Source organism: Dermacentor andersoni, chromosome 1 (genome assembly GCF_023375885.2).
Source record: "Dermacentor andersoni chromosome 1, qqDerAnde1_hic_scaffold, whole genome shotgun sequence".
NCBI classification, from domain to species: Eukaryota; Metazoa; Arthropoda; class Arachnida; order Ixodida; family Ixodidae; genus Dermacentor; species Dermacentor andersoni.
In genome coordinates this window covers 309,443,350-309,463,811 of record NC_092814.1, presented here as the reverse complement: position 1 = coordinate 309,463,811, position 20,462 = coordinate 309,443,350, and the positions used below count along the sequence as shown (strand labels likewise).

Sequence of the window (20,462 nt, the reverse complement as noted above, 5' to 3'; positions counted from 1 at the left end):
AGTCAGCAGGCACCACCAGTCGCTTGACACAATCAACGTTGGGCAGAATCCCCTTGATCGGCATGTACGTACATTGGGAGTACCGCGCTTCCATCACACGTCTCCTGTTATTTCCGGAACAGCTGTGCTAGATCGGCGGCTGCGGCACGGAGATGCTACTTTGACCGCGTTGGCGATGTTAGCAAGCAACAATGATTCACTGACGCAGGCAACGCTGGGCATCGCGTCATGAGGTTTGTTTTTTGTTTAAACGAGGACGTCATCGGCGCTTGTCGCTTACTGCCAAGGGATCTTACCAAAGGTTGATAACTACGTGTGTAGCTCTCCTGTGCAATATCTGTTGTTTTTCGATAGCGGGGGACTTGTCACAAGAGCCCCACATGCCACTACGGACGCCAGGACTGTTATGAGTGGATCGCAGAGGCCATGAGTCTTGAGGATCCATTTTTTGTCGTTAAAGAGTAAGTTCCCTGTATGCATGTTACCTTCAACGTTTTGCCGATTCTATTCTCTCTGGCTTGTATAACTTGATTTGTAAAATAAAGAACAGTTAGAGGAATTTAAATATAAATGGCATGCTAATGCTTTTCATTCTTTTAGTAAATATTGGATAATTAGTATCGAGATGCAATTTAAACTGAGCTGTTTCACTGCAAAGGAATTCCGCTCTACGCATCTGCTGCGCAAGTTTTGCTTGTTAACTTTTTTCGTTTTATGGCGTTGCTTTATTCTTGATTTACTGCGGAATACCGCAGCTGCTGCGACTTGCATTTTGCATGATCAGGAGACAAATCCAATAAATGAAATCCAATAGATGGTGTCAGCTGACGAAAGGGACGACCGAATGTACGAAGCATTTGCTCGCAACAGTGAATTCATAACTTCCTTAGTGCAGCTTTTCTGTGCTGTTAAGCGCTACGCTTCACTGTTGGAACACGGAAAGACTACGCTGCTATCGTTCACCTTTTGTTTCCGAGCGCCTACGTTTCAAAAGGTCGCGATAAGGACACAAGCGTCCTTGCAGATCGCCTCATAAAGCAAAAGATTAAGCAGAATCTGACGCAGCTGCTCAGACAGTACGACCTATTGCCATTGTGTTATGTTATCTTTTTGGGCGGATGCTTTGCCAACTTAGGCCGCAAGGAGCAGCAAAATAAAGTCTCATGTTTTTCATGTCCGTACTGAATAGTGAACCAAACATGATTGCGTCTTGCAGACATGACCTGTTGCATTACATTGTTACATTAGCTGAATATGGTTCATTTAGAAATTCAACAAAGCTCTACAGACGGACTGTCATTTAGAAAACTGCTGGTCTACTTCATGTACCATAGGTTTGCCTAATTTCTGCAGCTGGGCTCCTGAAATGTACACACTGCAGACTGTTATCCAAATTGCCTGCTGCTTGCAATCATGCGACTATGCTTGAAATTGTGAATGTGTTACGTGTTCTGATTAAGGCAATTTTTTTTTCAGTGAAATTGTTAAGGCCATAGCCAATAACAAAACACTTTTTGAGAGGTGGAACCAGTACCAAGACCCATCAAGCTTGCCAAGCAAAGAAGACATTGACTGGACCACAAGTGAACTCCGGAAGGGTCTGCGCAGCATAGAATGGGACTTAGAAGACCTTGAGGAAACTGTCGGTATCCTTTTGCTTATGCCTCTCATCATGGGCAGTTTAACAGGTGTAGCCCTTGAAAACTACTCGCTTCCTTCTGTATGCATTACATGGAGCCTTGTCCATTTGAATTATGTGTTTGGTGGAAAGATTCATGGTTTTATTCTTGATCTAGGTTCAGTATAAAGTTGTGTCATGCGACATTGCGATCAGTCATGTATGCTATCTTGCAGAGAATTCACACATTGCTTTCGTGTCGTACTTAGCTGTCATAGTTAAACTTTCATTTTTGTAATTTAAAATTCTATGCATGCCAAGCTAATATGGCTTTCACAGGTGCTTTATGCTCCTTGGTGGATACCTGATGTGTGGGGGATTAAGACAGAGAATACAGTCAACTAAGTCTTATTGAATAAAGCTCCATGTTTTTGTAATTACAGTATACATTTATATTGTAAACTGGAAGACATTTGTATGCTGTGGCAAGTTTGTTTTGTTTAATTTCATGTTTAATTATATGCAACCAGACAATTGTCCTCAGTCCCGTTAATTTCCCATTCCGAAATGAGAGTCTCAGTGCAACTCTGCAGTGATGCAGATCATCGTACGTTGCATGTTAGTTTGAAAGCAGGCCGGATCTGATAACAATTGTGCTAATGCTTTTATTTGGCGAAAATGAGAAATGACTATGTGACAAGCTCTGTCACTGTGGGGTGCGTCTTTGCGCTGAGATTGTAGCCTCTGGATGTGAAATTAGCTGCAGTGACTGACAAATTTCAGGATGCATATATCAAAACACAAGCCTTTTAGGTAAAGCAAACATAACAAAGTTGCTTTAGAATACAATTGTCAGAGTCTTCAATATAGATGTATGCTGCAAATGCAAAATTTTCTTAATGGTATGAATTTTGGTTGTCTATAGTCTCTCTGTCGGTAATTTCCTGTGCACAATGTGTCCACCAAGAAGCCTAAAGCACAAGCCACATTTGGATAGCTTGCATGGCTTGTTATATTATGTTAGGGAAAGTTGAACATTAAGAGGCGTGGCATAGATCTACAGGTGGGACATCTGTGTTAAAAGTGTGTTCAAAAGATTTTGTCTGACTCTATGTGCACGTAAAAATGGTTTTGTCTGTTTTCACCATGTCGCAAGAAAAATAAGCATAACTGCCATTGGGGGAAGTTCACCTTCCTTTGATGCAAGGTTAGACAATGTCTTTCTTGTATATTTGCTTGTCATTGCATCTTTAAAGAGTTGCTGAACATGGCATTATCAACTTTTGCAGCGACCCACCATGGTGGCACAGTTTCTATGGCATTCTGTTGCTGAGCACGAGGTCATTGGTTTGATTCCCTGCCACATTTCAATGGTGGAGGAATGTAAAGTGCTCATGTACTTATATTTAAGTGCACGTAACATGACTCCAGGGGGCAAAAATTATTCTGCAGTCCTTCATTACAGCGTCTCTCATAGCCCACTGTGCGATATCAGATGTTAAACCCCACAATTTAATAATTAAACTTTTGCAATGTCTGCCATTCATAATACGGTTTTCTATATATCCGATATCTAGGATGAACACTGAATGAAATCCAGAAGAAATTATTAAGCAAGGCCATCTTTTCATTTCTTGTCCTGCCCTCTCTTATGCTGTTTCATTGTCCATAGCAACAGACCCTGAGTAGCACATTAGCGTGGGGTCGCGTCTTGCTGAGCTTTAGCTGCACTGTCTGTACAAAGCGATCCTAGACACGAAATGTCTGCTCAGTAGCCCAGTGCATATCCATGGTACCCAACCGTGTTACGTTCGAGCCGATAGCCAGTGTTTTCTTTTTGCAGATGAACCAGTTACACTGTCATGGCTTGTTTCAACTGTTCATTTAAATTAATGATGGGTGCCTTTTGGGTAATCGTCAAAAAACAAAAGGAAGTAATGTATTATTTGACTGTTGGCTGGAGCAAAAAACGGTCGGTCACCATGGGTATGCACTGGGTCATTGAGCAGGCATTTTGTGCCTTTAGTCACTTTTTTGCATTGACAGTAATTTGGTAATTATCAGTGATCCAAGGAAGGTGAGCGCAGCCTACAAATTAGCCAATATACGCAGTAAGACGTTTTTTCCACTGAAGTTTTTAAAAGGGTATTGATACGGAAATTTCATCATTTTTTCCTTTTTTCATTTTCTAGAAGGGTGCAGATGTAAGCACAGTTTGTACATGTAAAATTCTTTGTAGGACATTGCTCTTCCATAACTTGCACTAGGTTCAACAGTTTAAGAAACGAACCATATTGTAGACAAATCCTGTTATAAAATTATTAGTGTGTGTTGGCATGTGCAGATGCATTTAGATGGTTGTATTGCATCACTCTGAAGATCAAAGTGTGATAAAAAAATTTATTGCTCTTTTCAATGGTACACTAGAATGTGAAAGGGACATCACTATTTCAAGGGACACATGAATGCTAAAGAGACGCTAAGGACAAATTACTCTTCTACAATACCGAAAAAGCTACTTTTTCCATGAAAGGAGGCTTGATAAGCGAGAAAACATACAAAATACAGCTGGGGGCACCACATGTTTGTGCACCAGCTTGCCTGTGATATCATGAATTTTGATGGCATCTGCTTGGGCGTAGTTAATTCCTTATCAGTAAAGTTTGATTGTATTGTATTCTAATAAGAGGTGAAGACGGAATTTATTAAGTTTGAAGAACTTTTACTGAACTACGACGACTGAAACACAATCAAATACTCTGAAAATAATTTTCTGTTTATTATTATTATAATCAACCTATGACCACTAAATTAGAATAAATGGAGTTTTGAAACCAACACTTTATTAGTCTAAACTTATCTTGTGTTTCTCTGTTGTATTGTTTAAAGTTAAGCTAGACTGGTAAATTGCACTTCCTGAATGCCAGAGACGCCAGTCTTACTGTGAGCAGAGTCGTGGCAAGCCAGAAAAGGCACAAAAATGATAGACTGGGCTTGAGAGTCCCTGCACCAGCTTAACGTGACATCATGAGGTTTGGACAAAGCCTGCTTGTGACCAGTTGACAGTTTGTTGATGAACATGGATTACATTGCATTCTGAAGCTACTGAAGACTCAACCTAGTTGGTTTTGATAAGTTTTCATGAACTAAAATGGCTGAAACATGCGAAAATACTTTGATATCTGTTATGTCATGCCATCATACCGGCGCTGTGGTTTGGGTGCAAAATGGAAAAAGCCGAGATATTGCCCTTTATTTGCTCCATTTAATTACTAGCTTTCTTCTTTTGAGAAAGGAATACAAGTCGAGTATTGAAAAAAAAAAAAAAGTTTTCACCCGACTAAACTAGCTTATTGTTGCTCTTCACAGTCCTCTTAACTACAAATGTGCTCTCTGAATTAGGTGGTGCATGATAAGTGCGCATGTTGCGGCAAAAAAAAAAAAAGGAAAAAAAACTCAAGACATGGAGGAGACGAAGGCAAGAAAGAAGTACAAAACTGTGGTGCCTTCTTGGAGCCATGTCACAATTGCACCATTTGTTATTTGCATTTCTTTTGTATACTATTTTTTTTATTGCACATCATATTGACCGCAAATAAAGACTGGGACAGCGGAAGAGAACTCAAAATTGACACGCCTGTGTCGTCTGAAAGTTATCGCCTGTGTCGTGTTTGTGTTCTCTTCAGCTGTCCCCGTCTTTAGTTGCGGTCACTATGATATGCAGTAAACACCAACTAGTCCAACCTGAAGTTCTTCTGAAGCATACATTTTTTTTTATTGTTGCATCTCCTCTGCCTTGATTCATAACCTTTATTACACAAGCATCCAAACCTCCTTTACATACAAGTGGGCCATTGAGTCTAGCTGTGAATAGGCGGCTGACATAAAACTGCAGTGACTGTATTAATGGGGAGCTCATATTTGTAGAATGAGCAGAAAGCAAGATTCAAGCAGTTGCAAAAAAGCTGTACTGGTTTTAAAGGCCCAACCACACATACGGTGTCCCGGTCAGTTCGTGCTGCCTGATTGAGGAAAAACAGAGTGGAAAGGTAAACAGGGACTATTTGCTACATTTATATTATAGCATTTACAATAGCAAATATTAATGTAATTTACTCTGAACATGTGCAAGGCGTATCATGAGTGCGTGCCAGGTAATGGACAGCATAGGCCACTGTGGTGACAGGCCATGTCGATAGAGTGCGACACAAAAATTTGCAGAGTTTCAATGTTTATTCATAAGCCAGTGTGGAGGCATTTTTGAAGTTGACACGCAACTTGCCCCCCCCCCCCCTGCTAACCGTGATCTAGGTGCACATGCCAACATCTGTCATGTACCAATCTGGGTGTCAATTGCGCGCCTTTTCTTGAAGCGTGTCGACGGAGGAAAGAGAGGGAAACTTTATTTTATGAAGTGGTGTAGTTCCAGAACCTTTTTCTGGAAATAATAGTAGTTTTTTCCACAATCAGATGCGAGCTGATGCCAATGCCCTGTGGTCGAGCGTCATGTTCTTTCTGTATCCTATATTTACACCCCTTTTTTTCCCTATCACCTGTCAAGTCTTGATGCTAGTTCAAGGAGTCTATGCTGGGTATTTTGGCCAGCAGGTGGCAGTAACAGTGCTGCCAGCTGTATATAGCTCTGTACTTTATAAAAGCTGTGTACAGCTGTATAAAGTTTGCTATGTGTGATGTTGACAGTTTGGTATTTGTTCATTTTTTTTCTTCCTTTTTTCCTTAACTGCTGTTTTTTCAGCTATTGTTGAAAAAAATCCCAAGAAGTTTAAGATTGATGAGAAGGAAATCAAAAGCCGAAAAGCCTTCATAGAGCAGTCCAAGAATGAAGTCAAGGTTAGTCATAGATGAATTGAAGCAGAGTGCACATGTGAGCTAGTTGAAGTATTCTGGTGAAAGAAACAGCACAAGCATGGGACAAAAGCTGAAGGATACAGGAGGTGCTGCTGCGTCCTGCCCTTTAGCTGTCGTCTGTGTTTGCACTGTTTCTGCGGTATCTGTGAATGTTCTTTTCATTCTTATTTGCCCTGGAAGTGTTGCATTTGATACAGTCTAGCCCCTTGATATTGAATCCATGGACGGTTGCCAATCAGCCCGATAATCATGCAGTCAATGTTGGTGGAACAACATGATGGTGTGCTAGATAGATGCTGTGGTGAAATCGCTGTATACTTGCAAAAACATGTTTATGTGAGCATGAAGAAGACCGATTCTCTGTGTACCTGTTTCAATGTAAACAGGTTTTTTTAGCACATGAAACACGAAGTGCTGAAGTTGTTTGTGTGATGGCTGACTTTGGCTTCATGCACTTCATTTTCCTATTATCTCATATGGATTTTCTGTAGATGCTCTACTAACAGCATCGTAACACATCGTGATCTGTTGTCACTAAAAGGTTAAGGCAGTAGGGCAGGCCTTTTTGAGGCAGAATGTTGTAGCACATTGGTGTCTTTAAAGAAATGGACGCTTTGTGGTCTGTCTACTGAAGAAAGATGAAACCAAACTGATAACTTTTTGGAAGACATTTGTCCCTTAGTCGCATAAGGACAAACTCAAAAGATTTATCTACGTAAAATTTGGCGCAGTGTGTGCTTTTCCAATTTGCTGCAGCTGTATTTTTTATGCTGTATTATTATCACAACACAAAAATGTTTCAAAAATTTTTATTGTGTGGGAAGTCCGTGGTGGTTTGGTGCGATTTAGTGTGTCTAAGAGGTTGCAACATTTGGGTTTGAATCATGTCTCATTGTCCAGTGGTTGCCCCACCAATAGAGTTGGTCATATTATAGTGCATAGTATAATTCAGTGGAGCAAACAGAGATGAAACAATTATGTTGAAATGTGTTAAACTCAAATCATTGTGTGCCATGTATTTCTTTGTGCACGCCCATCGTCCCATGAACGTACCTAAGCAAACACTGAGACATGCACTGCTAGCTTTGATGGCCTACAGGTCTCCTTGGTTGTTGTCTAAAGGCATTCGATGCAGCAGCATCGAATACCAACAGGGATGCATTGAGCATGACCAGGGTACTTCCTTACAAGTTTTAGGAGGTCCTCTCATGGTTTTCTTGCATTGATCTCAAACAAAATTTGCAAAACAAGCACAATACATGCTGTTACCTTTATACAAAACAATTTTAGCAGCCTCTTTAATTGCTTGGGAATGGTCGGTCTTTCTGCATATTTGTGGTGCACTATCTGCTTGAGACACTCACCAGCACCTAAAGAAAAACAAATATTTATTTAAGGGTCACATAGGCTCTTGGTGACCAAAGGCTGCTGCTGGCTTTCATGCTTCTGGCCTCATCATGTTAGCCATTGCAGACTATGGTCCAGCATCAGCATACTAAAAGCTAATTGTAAATTAGCACACATCTATATGCATTATGCACAAAGCTTGCACCCCATTTCTCATGTTATGTGGCATTGTCTCATATTAACTTGAGCCCTGTGGCTTCTGTACACCTTAGCAAACAAGTTATTTTGCAGTTTGTTATTTAGCACCTAAAACATTGTGCCCTCATCCTTCTCTCCCACGCGTACAGTGCATGAAAGAAGCAATTCTTGAAAGCAAAGCTAAAAATAAGAAAATGAGACCGTCCAGCATGGTAAGGAATTTTTTGCCATCTCCTTGTGGATATTTAGGTAATGTCTTTGCCGTGGTTGTTTGGGACCTTGCTTACATTTGAAGTGACTAGATGAATACCAGTCATGCATTAACAGGAGTTCCATTAAAGTTAGGCTTATGCATTTTTATTTGTGAGGTTCTTGTTGAGCGTGATAGACAAGTCACTACCTTGTGTGTGGTGGTGTATAAACCAGGTTCTGCGGTGTGCTTCCAGGAGCTGTTCAACTCGTCACGAACAGCCAAGTACACAAGCCTACGAAATGAGGTCGAGAGTCCCGTTCGTCGGCTACTGGATCATACCCAGCAGCAGCAGCAGGTTTGCAAATTGTCCACTTGCCTTTTCATAAAAGAAATCCTTCATGTGCTGCGTCACTAGTAGATATGGCACTGGTGAAAGGCATTACAATCTTTACATGTTTATAGCTTTTATTGGTACATTGAGATAGAACTCGGTGTACCAGTAAAACTCAGTGGTTGTTACCTATAAGTGGATAAAGAAGGTGTTTTCCTGCTTTATTTAGCTCTTTCATCTTTGATTTAAGGTTTAGTTTTGGACATTTGCAAGAAATGTGGTGTCTTGCAGAAGTATAGTTCAGCACCTTTTTCTTCTTGCATTTTGCTGCAGAAGCTGTGGTTTATGGCTAGGTCTTTTGACCTCCTGTGCCACCTTTTTTCTCCCTTTTTGATAAAGTTGCATTGTCATTAGCTTCCAGAGATCTGTGTATAAATGTTAGCGCATAAAAAATAAAGAACCGGCCTTTTGGTAAGTTTCTAGAAATAATTGTATGTAGCAGCATATTGAAACAAATCGCACATCGCTATGCAGAATCCTACTTGGCTTCAGCACGTGAGCAATGAGCACATTCTTAGGCAGAAGGTTCAATTTAATGGAGGTATTGCATTGAGAGAGATATACAGTGGTACGAATTGGAGCACATGCATGTATAAATGATATTTTAGTTGGGAATAAGGGGAAGAAATGGAGCTTGGTGGGTCATGCAATCTGTAAAGTAGATAACCGGTGGGCTATTGAGCATAGCAGAATAGGGGTTAAAGGAGAGGAAACACAGTCGAGAGCAACAGAGGATAAGAAAGAACGATGAGATGAGGAAGTAGGCAGGCATACAAATGGGGAGAGGAGTCAGCTGAAGAAAGTTGGAGATAACTGGAGATATGTAGGAGAGGCCTTTGTACGGTGGTGGAATTAAACAGGATGATGATCATGAAATTAGTGCAAAGCAACATTGGGTAGAAAAGAGAAATACAAAAGGGACAACTGCCATTAGTTTCTCTCCTGTCTTGTGTTGTCTTCTGTACACATAATTCCCTGTGGACTAACTTAGCATAAGCTCTCCCCGGGATGCTACGCCGCTTTGAAGTGCTGACGTCAGCTAAATGCATCACTGTCATTGTGATTGGTGCAGACACTCCTCGTTTGCATGTTCCCTTGTATGCAAAAGCAACAATGGACTCTCTTCCATTCTTTACCGGAATTTTTGCATAAGCTAGCAAAGATGTCATTGTTTCTACTCGAGGATGTTCTTTAGGTGCATGAGTACACTGAAACAGGAATTAACAGTAACTGTTTCAAGTGTTGCCCAATTGCAGTTCGAAAAATACTGAGGGGTCTGGTACTTTTACACACAACTGAATATATGCTATTGCCATTTGTGCTTCTTAAACTGATCGCGAAGTTCCTTGAGCAAAAGCTGATTTTATGTTCTTTGAAGAGTGTGTCTCAGTGATAAATTCCTGACTTGAAGCAGTCTGTTATAAAATTGTGTGCTTTGAGAATGAGAAGAAGTAGAAGACACATTGATTATTGCAATTTTGTGGCATGACACCAGGCTACATATCACACTCGTAGTGATTGCCGGTAGCTTCATCACTGACTTTTCGAAACTGGAAGATGTGATTGAAATTCGTTGTCTTGGCTGAGACGCTGGGTTTTTTACTAATTTGTCTTGTTTATTGAAATCGAAACTGGATACAGCGTTACAGCTTGCAAGTGGGTTGTGCCATGTCATAAAGGTCCGTTCGATTCACTTGCACCATCTGAATCTGAACCAGTTCACCGAGGTACTGCACCCTGCCGTTCATTTCAGCGGTGCAGCAATGGTGTCCTCTGAACCCTGCCATTCGTTTCAAAAGGTGCAGGGCTGGTTCACGATTTTTCTACCCCTTCCCTACTGGTGGTGCCGACTTGTTGCAGATGAGAAGGTGCGAAGCAGCAGCGCAGACACGGGCATAAGCCGTGTCGAAACCCCGTTCGCGTGTGTCTGTTGTGTCTATGCAGTGCTGCATTTGTTTACATGTATTTGTATGCACACCCTAGCATCATTGTGTATTGCCACAGCCTGCAATTCAGCTGTCTCTGCTGGTTAAGCCAATGCTACATTGGGTCAAACAAGCAATATGGCTCTGTCAATGTGTCAGCACTGGTGCTTTATATGTGTCTTTATTGCCCTGTAAAATCAAGAAAAGAAAATAAGAAAATCCTCTACATGTTCGCCAGGGAAAGCTTCACCAATTTAGTCTATCGTACTGCTGTTCTGTAGCATGCTTTGCTTTTAGAAATATGCTATTTGCTTGCATATGGCATAAGAATTTTTATCCGTTAACAGAACAGATATCATGTATTTACTCCTACTTCTGCCAATGGCAGAACCGACCTCGCATTTCCAGGCTTTTATGCATGTCCCTACATTATTTTTTTGCTTCCGGCACAGATGGGATATGTTGCTTTATGCTGTTTTAAAGGGGCCCCGAAACACTTTTCTAACTAATAATAAAATAGCCTTTCTATATTAAATGACGTTGCCTCACAAATCTGCTGCAAAGTTTTTAGAATCCTTCAAGTATGAGCGGAGTTAGAGAGTTATCACACCGATGCGCGGCTTTCTCACCTTTCATCTCCACTAGTGCTACATGGGGGGATGGCAAGGCCCCATCCAGAAATTGGGAATTTTCTTTTTTTTTTTCCCTTGATGACACTACTTCTGGTTCAGGCGTGTGCGTTGCTCTCTTGACGTGAGGTGGACGCTCGGGCTGCCTTGCACTGCCACGTCTCTGGAGCTATGTCTTTCACAGAGACCAATCAGATCATGCGGTTGTCAGCGGCCAGAAGGTTCATGGCGCCCCATGGTGGCTGCACTATCTATACTGCACAGCACGACGGTGCGATCCCTGAGGCCCTCTGTCGACAGCAGACACAGATATGCACAACTGTCATGTGTAGACCAGAAGTGCAAAGACAAAGTACTTCTGTGGTCTTTTTGAGATCACAGACATACGAGGTGTGTTCAAAAGGTATTGAACCTTCTTCTTTTTCACATTAGCCAATGAAGTGCGGGAGGTTTTCTTCTTTGGGGATATTGGACATGTGCGAATTTTTTTCCGCCCGCAGAAAGCTTCAGTTGCTGGCAGTTGGCCTATGAGTGAGGGCGTATAGTGAGCGCTTGTCAAATTCCAGTAAGTTGTAAAATGATGGAACAACATGAGCAGCGATATTGCATCAAATTTTGCCAAAAGCTTGTTGACACCCAAACGGAAACCATTCGCAAGATTCAACAGGCTTTCGGGGACTATACCATGATCACAGTCACGGATAAAGGTGTGTCACAACCGCTTCCAAGATGGCTGCACATTACTGGACAGCGAACCGCATTCAGGCAGACTCTCAACAAGTCGAAATGAGAATGTCATTGAGCAAGTGCAGACTTTGGTCTTGGAGGACCATCGCATCATAGTCCAAAAACTTCCGAACGAGATAGGGGAAAGCATTGCATCAGTACATTCAATTTTGACTGAGGATTTGGGCATGAGGAGAGTGTCCGCTAAATTCGTACTGAAACTGCTAACAATGGAGCAGAAGCAAATCCGCCTAGAAATTGAATAGTACCTGCTGCACGATGCAAACAGTAACTCCAACTTTCTCAACACCGTGATCACAGGCGATGAGTCATGGGTTTATTGCTGCGACCCAGAAACCAAGATGCAGTCGTCACAGTGGAAACGTCCGACATCCCCAAGGGCAAAAAAAGCACGGCAGGGCGGCTGCAATATCAAGGTCATGTTGACAGTTTTTGACTCCCGGGGGGTGGTGCATCATGAGTACATACCGCAAGGCCAAACCATCACAAAGGAATGCAGTCGAACCCATTTATAATCAAGTTTCGCGAAAAGTGATCGTTATATCAGTAGTTCATTATATATAGATTTGCCCTTGAAAACTAAAAAATTAACCACACTGAAGCTGGCGTCGGCTGTTAAATTTTGCAGCACTTTGATCTGAAAACCAGATTTTCATTTTTGTGCACGGCGCGATCCCGCACCTCCCTGCAAAGTTCCGTTAAAAACGTCCATCTAAAGAATGAAATGCGGCGTCGTATAGCTCTTTCAAAACAGCACCTGGTTCTAGTCACCTGTCATTTCGAAACTGCAAGTGCAGCCGCCATTTTTTATTCAAGGGCTCCTAATATATTTTACTACCAGCAGGACATGATTATTCTCCACAAGAGAGCTGAGCATTCTAGTTGGCCGGAAGCGCAAACTTCAGAAATTGCTGTGGCATGCTGCCATTCTGCGACTGGTCTCGAACATCACGGTCTGAGCATTACGATTGTGCGTCAGCTGCACAAGAGCCACAAAATTATCTTCGTCACTTCCGGCAAAAAAAAACAATGTTTGAAAGGTAAAACGCACATCACTGCGAACTGTTATCAGCAGTCGGCTACCCATAAATGAAGCGCCGCCGAACCTTGATCTGATAATGGTGTGGTAACTGCCGATCCTTTCCAACAGTGTGTGAGGGCAGGGCGTGATGCATTGTTCTCGTCCACTCTGGCCGCGTTGACAGGAACGCTTGAGCAGCCATTGTTTTCATGGGGGAAGGACATTGATAGTCATTCCAAATAATTGAAACAGGCTTATTGCACGGATGACTGTGCTAGAACGAAAGTGATGCTGTCATGACATCCGATATCGCACGGGTACATGCGCCAGTGCACACCCTGCGCCAAGCTGTTTATGCTGTTCGCTGTACCCGAGGTGTGCCTTGAAAGCGAGCGACCTCCTTCGCGGCTTCCGAAATCAATGCTCGGTGGTAGCTCGCTGGCTCATCTCAAAGGCTCTATCATTGTCAAAGTTGGACAGCAGCGGTGTGTGCTGTAGGGGTTGAGGGACGGACTTCGGGATGAAACAAAACTTGGGGGATTTATTTTACATTATATACAGAGAGGTGAGAGTCAAGTAACAGTCGTACAGTCATTACAGGCCGGCAGCAACTCGGACGCTGCGGCCCGCGGCAAGAAGTTCGAGAGAGGTGAATCAGGGAATGCTCTGGTCTCTCTGGAATGCTTCTTTTAAACCCTTCGAGGACTGGAAGTCGCGTCATGTTCGGCCAATGGGAGAGTCCGCTCAGATGACGCCATTTTCGGCCAATGGTTGGCGCCCGTGTCGCGGTGTCACACCCGGCGGCTCTCTGCGGTCTTGCCTTGCAGACTTGCAATGCGCTCTTCAAAGGCGGAGAAGGGGGACGCTTGGGCTCCGTTGTCCGAGGGCCCACCTACTCCCGGCGGTACGGCCCCGCTGTGGTGGCAAATGCCTTCTTCAAAGGCGAAGAAGGGGGACGCTTGGGCTCCATTGTCCGAGGGCCCACCTACTCCCAACAGTGCCGGGCTATCCCCTCGCCTTCTGGAAGAGTCAAGCAGTGAATAGCTACCGGCGGTGAACTTGTGGCCTTCAACTTATTTGCTCGAGCGCTCCTGTGGAATGTGCTTTCCGTGTTTCTGCACTTCTCAATTAGTTGTGCTGCGATTCGATGTGGTCTGGGGGAACTCGAAGTAGGCGCAGGAAACAGCTCCATATCTAACAGCTCGTCCTCGCCCCGGTTGTTCTGAATGGCCGGTGAACTCAATTCGCTGGCCATGAGGAACGCTGAAAGAACCTGCAGGGTATTGGTGTCGAGCCTCGTTTGTCGAACTTCGGGATCCTGGGCCCTGGAGAACATACGTCAAACAAACAAAACAACACAGCGCTGCACCACGCGTAAGCGCAGGCTCTTCACCCCTGACTCGCCAGGCTATTACTGAGTCAAAATGAACCCTGATCTTTTATTTCCCCAATTTTGACTAAACAGTTCCAACCACCCTTCCAAACAGCTATCCATTTCTCCTTGAATGCCGACAAGACCAGAGTACTATTGTTGTTGCAAAACAAAGGGTCGTTGACGTTGCAAACAACAAATGAAAACAGCCGAACATAACTTAAGTGGCCTAACTACACGAACAGCATGTTTCCAATCTATCGCAGTGGCGTACTTATCGCACGTATTGGTGCCACTGAACAATCTGGTCAACCTCACAAGTACGTAATCACAAGCGCACTAGCCTTGTGGTCACTAAACAGAACGCGTACTTGCATTGTAGGCAAACTTTTCATTTACGCTTACTCACGTTTCTTCCCTGAAAGTCCTACAGGACACGTGACTTAAACGAACAATTAAACTTGCGGGATTTACACACTCCGCAGAACCCTTAAAATAATGCGTCTTCTAATAACTCGTTCCACGCATACTTTTCAGAGAAGTCAGAATACGGCTGCCCTCAACCCACGAGCAACCCAGTCATAAATCTGCTTCCTTCCGTCCACACAGGACACGCGCTAAAGGAACTAAGAACGCTTCTCAGTGCAAATCATGCACTCACTGAAAACCTACGCGGTTAACCTTAGAAAATAAAAAAAATGCTTATAAAAAAAAAGAAGGTTAGCTAAAACACACGCGCGTTACGATAGGCCTCTCACCGATAACCTTGACCCTCAGGCTACTCACACACACACACACACACAAAAAAAGAAAGCCTATCTACTTATTAATGAACACCTCGCGATACTACATGTTTACAAAAAAACGCGTCTTTCAAATCTCGAGCTTCTCAAACAAAACATAAACAGAGCTCATACCTAGCATATTGAAAGAAAATTAAGTCGCGAAAATTATCCGAGTGCTCAAAAATAAAACAAGTTTCACTTCGTTTCTACGGAAGGGCTCTTGGCCTCCCTTCCAAACGCTTACGTCTGACTCATCCTTTGAGCCATACCCGAGGGGGTCGTGGTTTGAAAGCTACTCTGGCTGCCGAGGAACAACAAAAGGGCTGACTCACTATCAGCTCCCCCAAGACGTTACGGTCTCCTGCCAATTTGCGTCCTGGCGCCCCGCTTTCCTCACAAACTAGATTGACCGCGTCGCTACTCCCCACCTGGTCTCGTCCTGCCACCTTGCGCTTCTTCGTACTGCACGCTTTGCTTTGAAAAGAACTACGGAACGACGAGGAGTTTAAGTGCCCCGTGCCCTTTGTCCGCGTCTGTGCAGAGCATGCTTCGCGGTCCCCTTTTGACTGGTGGCTCGAACGTTTCGGATGCGTCAACATCGTCCGTGACGACCGCACCTTTTTCCTCGCGCCCTGCCCTTTTGGGTTTCTCGCCATCTTTGGCGGCGCTACTTTAGTTACCGTCTTTCGGTCTTTGCCGCGCTTCTTTTTACGGCGCTTTCTCTTTGCACTCGCTTTCATGTCGCCTTCTCGTGCCTCGTGCTGGCCGGTACACATTTCGTCGGCCCGGATCGGTCTCTTACCCGCACAGTCTGAGTGATTTACATTTATATCAACGCTCTCTCTGCCTCGACTGGCGGACAGCTCAACCGACTCTGGCACAATGCAGCAGGCTTTACTCGAGTTACGCAACTCGCACTCTCGCGAACTGCCCTCTACTGCATTGCCCAGCTCACGCTGTGCATCGACACACAGCCCGTCGGTCTCGATCGCTGTCTCACGCGCACAGTCCGAATGATTAATAACTGAATCATCCCTATCTAGGCTATCTAGACTGGCGGAGAGCCGCACCGATCCCTGAACAATGCAGTTGTTCTCTCGTGAACTACGGAGCTCGCCATCCCGAGAACTACTCTCAACTGCATCGTCCAGTTCGCACTTCACTTCTGCACGCAGATCTGGCTCTACATGGGTGCTCGCGTCTGTCGGGTCAGCAGTACCCTTTTCTTCCCTAGCAACCTCACTAACATTACAAGCGACGCACACGTGCGGTAACTGTGCCAATTTGTTCGCAGCTGGCCTAGCTGTCTCTACAGTCATCTGTTGGCACAGCACCTCGTCGCTCTCCTTGCAGCCTTTAACGGCCTCTGTTGCCACTAAGGCATCGTTAGCAGCTAGCCTTTCCCCTTCACTTATGAATCTGCAGCCAATCTCACAGGCACTTCTCTTCTCGTCGGCTTTTGGCGAAAACCCGCTCGATGCTGCCTCATTCTTTCGCTCTGTACTCCCTACAGAATTCTCAGACAGCCGTTGTCTCTGTGCCATTAACTGATCACAATACTGTATCTCTTTGATCAGTGCTGCCTTCGCTCTCTCATACTTTTGCTCACGCTCACGCTTACGTTCCTGATACTCACGTTCGCGTTCATTCTCACGTTCGTGACGCTCACACTTAAGAGTAAGTTCTTGAAGCTCACGCTTCCGTTTATTCTCGCGTTCTTCACGCTTACGCTCACTCTTACGTTCACGACGCTCACGCTCATGTTTACGACGCTCACGCTCCCGTGGTTCCTGTATCACTTCCCAAGCAAGCTCAATGCTTTTATCATCATTGCCACTATCGGTAATCGCCTTTACGATAGCTGGCGTTTTCATCCATTCGTCCGCCTCAACTCCCAAATCGTCGCACACCAACAAGTCTAACCTCGTCAACCTTCTAAGATCCATGGCAGCTGCCCCGACAGGTGGTTAGAACTGTTTTCCCTAATTAATTTGTGCAAACACACAATGCAACAAACTCCCGATTCCCAGAACTATCAAAATGAACACACAACATTTGAGTCTGGCGAATCAAAAGGAAAAAAACCACGCGCTCACTTATGGTTGCAGCACTCTGCCATCCGGTTCATTTGTCCGCTGTTCCCGGTTCCTCCGGACTCCCTGGGTCGAAGGCTTGCTCTTCTTCGCTACTCCCAGTTTCTTTGGACCTCTTTCGACGAAGGCTCTCTCTTCTTCGCTCTTCCCGGTTCCTTAGGATCTCTCTCGACGAAGGTTGATCCGTAGCGCTGCCACCAGCTGTTGCATTTGGAGGCGATCTCACCGCTGCCAACCAGTTGTAGGAGTTGGAGGCGATCCCACCGCTGGCGCCAGTTGAAGGAGTTGAGGACGGACTTCGCGATGAAAGAACTTGGGAAGGTTTATTTTACATTATATACAGAGAGGTGAGAGTCAAGTAACAGTCGTACAGTCATTACGGGCCGGCAGCAACTCGGACGCTGCGGCCCGCGGCAAGAAGTTCGAGAGAGGTGAATCAGGGAATGGTCTGGTCTCTCTGGAATGCTTCTTTTAAACCCTTCGAGGACTGGAAGTCGCGTCATGTTCGGCCAATGGGAGAGTCCGCTCAGATGACACAATTTTCGGCCAATGGTTGGCGCCCGTGTCGCGATGTCACACCCGGCGGCTCTCTGCGGTCTTGCCTTGCAGACTTGCAATGCGCTCTTCAAAGGCGGAGAAGGGGGACGCTTGGGCTCCGTTGTCCGAGGGCCCACCTACTCCCGGCGGTACGGCCCCGCTGTGGTGGCAAATGCCTTCTTCAAAGGCGAAGAAGGGGGACGCTTGGGCTCCATTGTCCGAGGGCCCACCTACTCCCAACAGTGCCGGGCTATCCCCTCGCCTTCTGGAAGAGTCAAGCAGTGAATAGCTACCGGCGGTGAACTTGTGGCCTTCAACTTGTTTGCTCGAGCGCTCCTCTGGAATGTGCTTTCCGTGTTTCTGCGCTTCTCAATTAGTTGTGCTGCGATTCGATGTGGTCTGGGGGAACTCGAAGTAGGCGCAGGAAACAGCTCCATATCTAACAGTGCGCTGTTGTGCATCCAGTTTGGTTGCGCTTTCGTGATTTGGTACATTGTGTGCGCCCTCTTTTTACCTTGACCAGGTCCAAAGCATTCATTGTAACAGTATGGCGATTTGAAGAACATTTGTTGTATCTGGAAGCAGTTTCAGTAGGCAGGGTTGGAAAATCATAAGTGCTCTAAAATGTGGTGATTATATCTAGGGTCATTATAATTGGGTTCGACTGTACTACCAAGAGGTCCTTCGTTGCCTTTGTGATGCTGTGCAGCATAAACGACCAGATCTGTGGGCAGCAAAAACTTGGCAGCTCCATCATGATAACACGCCCGCCTATTATGCGCATCTGATTCAGAATTTCTTTGCCAAACAAACATTCCTCTGGTTCGTCAGGTCCCTACTCCTTGGACATGGCTCCGTGTGACTTTTGGCTATTTCCCAAACTAAAAATGCTGCTGAAAGGAACTCGATTTGAGTCGGAAGGAGACATCATGTGGAATGCGACGGCCCGGCTGATTATCATTCCAAAAGACCCATTCCAGAAGTCTTTCCAGCAATGGCGGGAGCGCTGGGAGAAGTGTGTGCATTACCAAGGAGACTACTCTGAAGGGGATTAGGTTATTGTAGCTCCCAATAAGTAAATGTATTTCTGCTGACCAAAGGTTTGATACATTTTGAACACACCTCTTGCATATTTTTCATTTATATAACTCAAAATGAGCAATAATAGTATAGCTGAGAATGTTCCCGTGATCACAAAATCTGCCAAAACTGGTTGGGCCTGCTTGGCTGCTGGCAAGGTAGCTGTTGACAACATTACAAAGGAGATAGCAAGCAATCTTTTACTGTATTTGACACGAGATTGTAAATTCCCAGCTGCATGCAGGGCAATAATATTTGGCTCACGTGTTCAAGGCTAAACCCCATGAGCGCGATTTTGTGTGCGACAGCGACGAGCGACGGCTTCGAGGAACGGATCGGGCCGTTGCTTGAACAGATCGCTCGATCTTGTCGCGCGATCGCTTGGTTCTGCAAATCTAGAATTCGTCGCTCATCGCCCAGAAGTGCTATGAGCGACTAGCCAATAACACGAAGCCGAAACTGGATTTACGTAACTCAAGTACTTCCGATTGTCGCACGGAACGAGCAGACGATTGAATTTTTATACGTGCAGGGATAAGAACCTACTGCAAGACTTTCAGAAATATCTTATGCTGCTTTTTGCACTAAAACACATCAACTTAAGTTAATAAAGCACGCATCACGCTAGTTTCGGCGCCTATATTGTTGCCCTCATACCAGCAACACTGAGGAGACGCCACTCGAAGTCATCGCTCGCATGGGGTACGACTTGTAGGCGACGAGCGAACGCGACAGCCATCTCCATCGTGTCGCTTGTCGCTGTCGCGTGCAAGATCGCTTGCATGGGATTTATACTTCACAGGAGCCTTGTCTACAGAACGGCAACATTTTCTTACCATGTTCTAAAAGTGTTTCAGGAACCCTTTAAGTACAAAATACCTGAAAAGCCGACCATACCTGTTTTGGTGCAAACTGCGTGTCAAGGTGGCACAGAAGGTACGAAAAGGAACAGACAAGCGTAGACTTACAACTTGGCTGATTGTAAAAACAAACAAAAAACTTATATTGTATACAGCCAGTGTGCCCTGATAGTATCATGGCTACAGAGATACAAGCATACGTAAACAGCATGATTCACATTCTTGTTTTACACATGGAGCATAAATAAACATATTCCTTGTCTGAAAGATCTATTGAAGGATGGCAAGCGTCCCCTCTCCCTTCCTCCTGATAGGAATGCCTTGATGATCCCATGCTCTACGAATCTTCTCTGTTTTGAAAGAACTAATGCGTCCATGAAATGTGGATCGCCCCCACAGTCGCACCAATAAACTCGGTTGTAAGATTGCGCTCATCTGTTTCTTTCCTTACTTTGTGTCCCGTCTTGTTGCACAGTTTGTATCAATGCATTTGTACGAGCCAGCCCAGCTGTCAACCCCATATCTGTGGTTTGGAACCCATCACTGTGCTATACCCCATCTGTCAAACTTGCACAGATGGCTCACTTTAGGCAGACAAGCACAAGGCCTGCACCACATGTGCACCTCGGCATTCGTTTTTAGTGTTGCATTGTGCCTGCATCGCTAAACTAGAGCTGCACAATTCCTTAATTTCTCATGTTCCACCATCAACTGGTTCACAGTGGTACAGGCGAAATGAACGGACCTTATGATTAAGGGCAGTGTGGACATAGACAGAGAAGAGTGAGGACACAGGA

General features: G+C 44.6%; 1 protein-coding gene across 1 annotated transcript in view; it reads left to right on the top strand.

Annotated features, from left to right (window-relative positions):
- The first annotated feature begins 238 nt into the window (after positions 1-238).
- The window catches only part of Syx6 (Syntaxin 6), a 33,364-nt gene continuing 13,140 nt past the window's right edge, over positions 239-20,462 (top strand). The window contains exons 1-5 of the mRNA XM_050196291.2: positions 239-461; positions 1,477-1,646; positions 6,375-6,469; positions 8,182-8,244; positions 8,479-8,580. Of these exons, the coding sequence (XP_050052248.1) occupies positions 427-461; positions 1,477-1,646; positions 6,375-6,469; positions 8,182-8,244; positions 8,479-8,580 (465 nt within the window). The 5' untranslated portion in view covers positions 239-426. The remainder of the gene's footprint in view (positions 462-1,476; positions 1,647-6,374; positions 6,470-8,181; positions 8,245-8,478; positions 8,581-20,462) is intronic.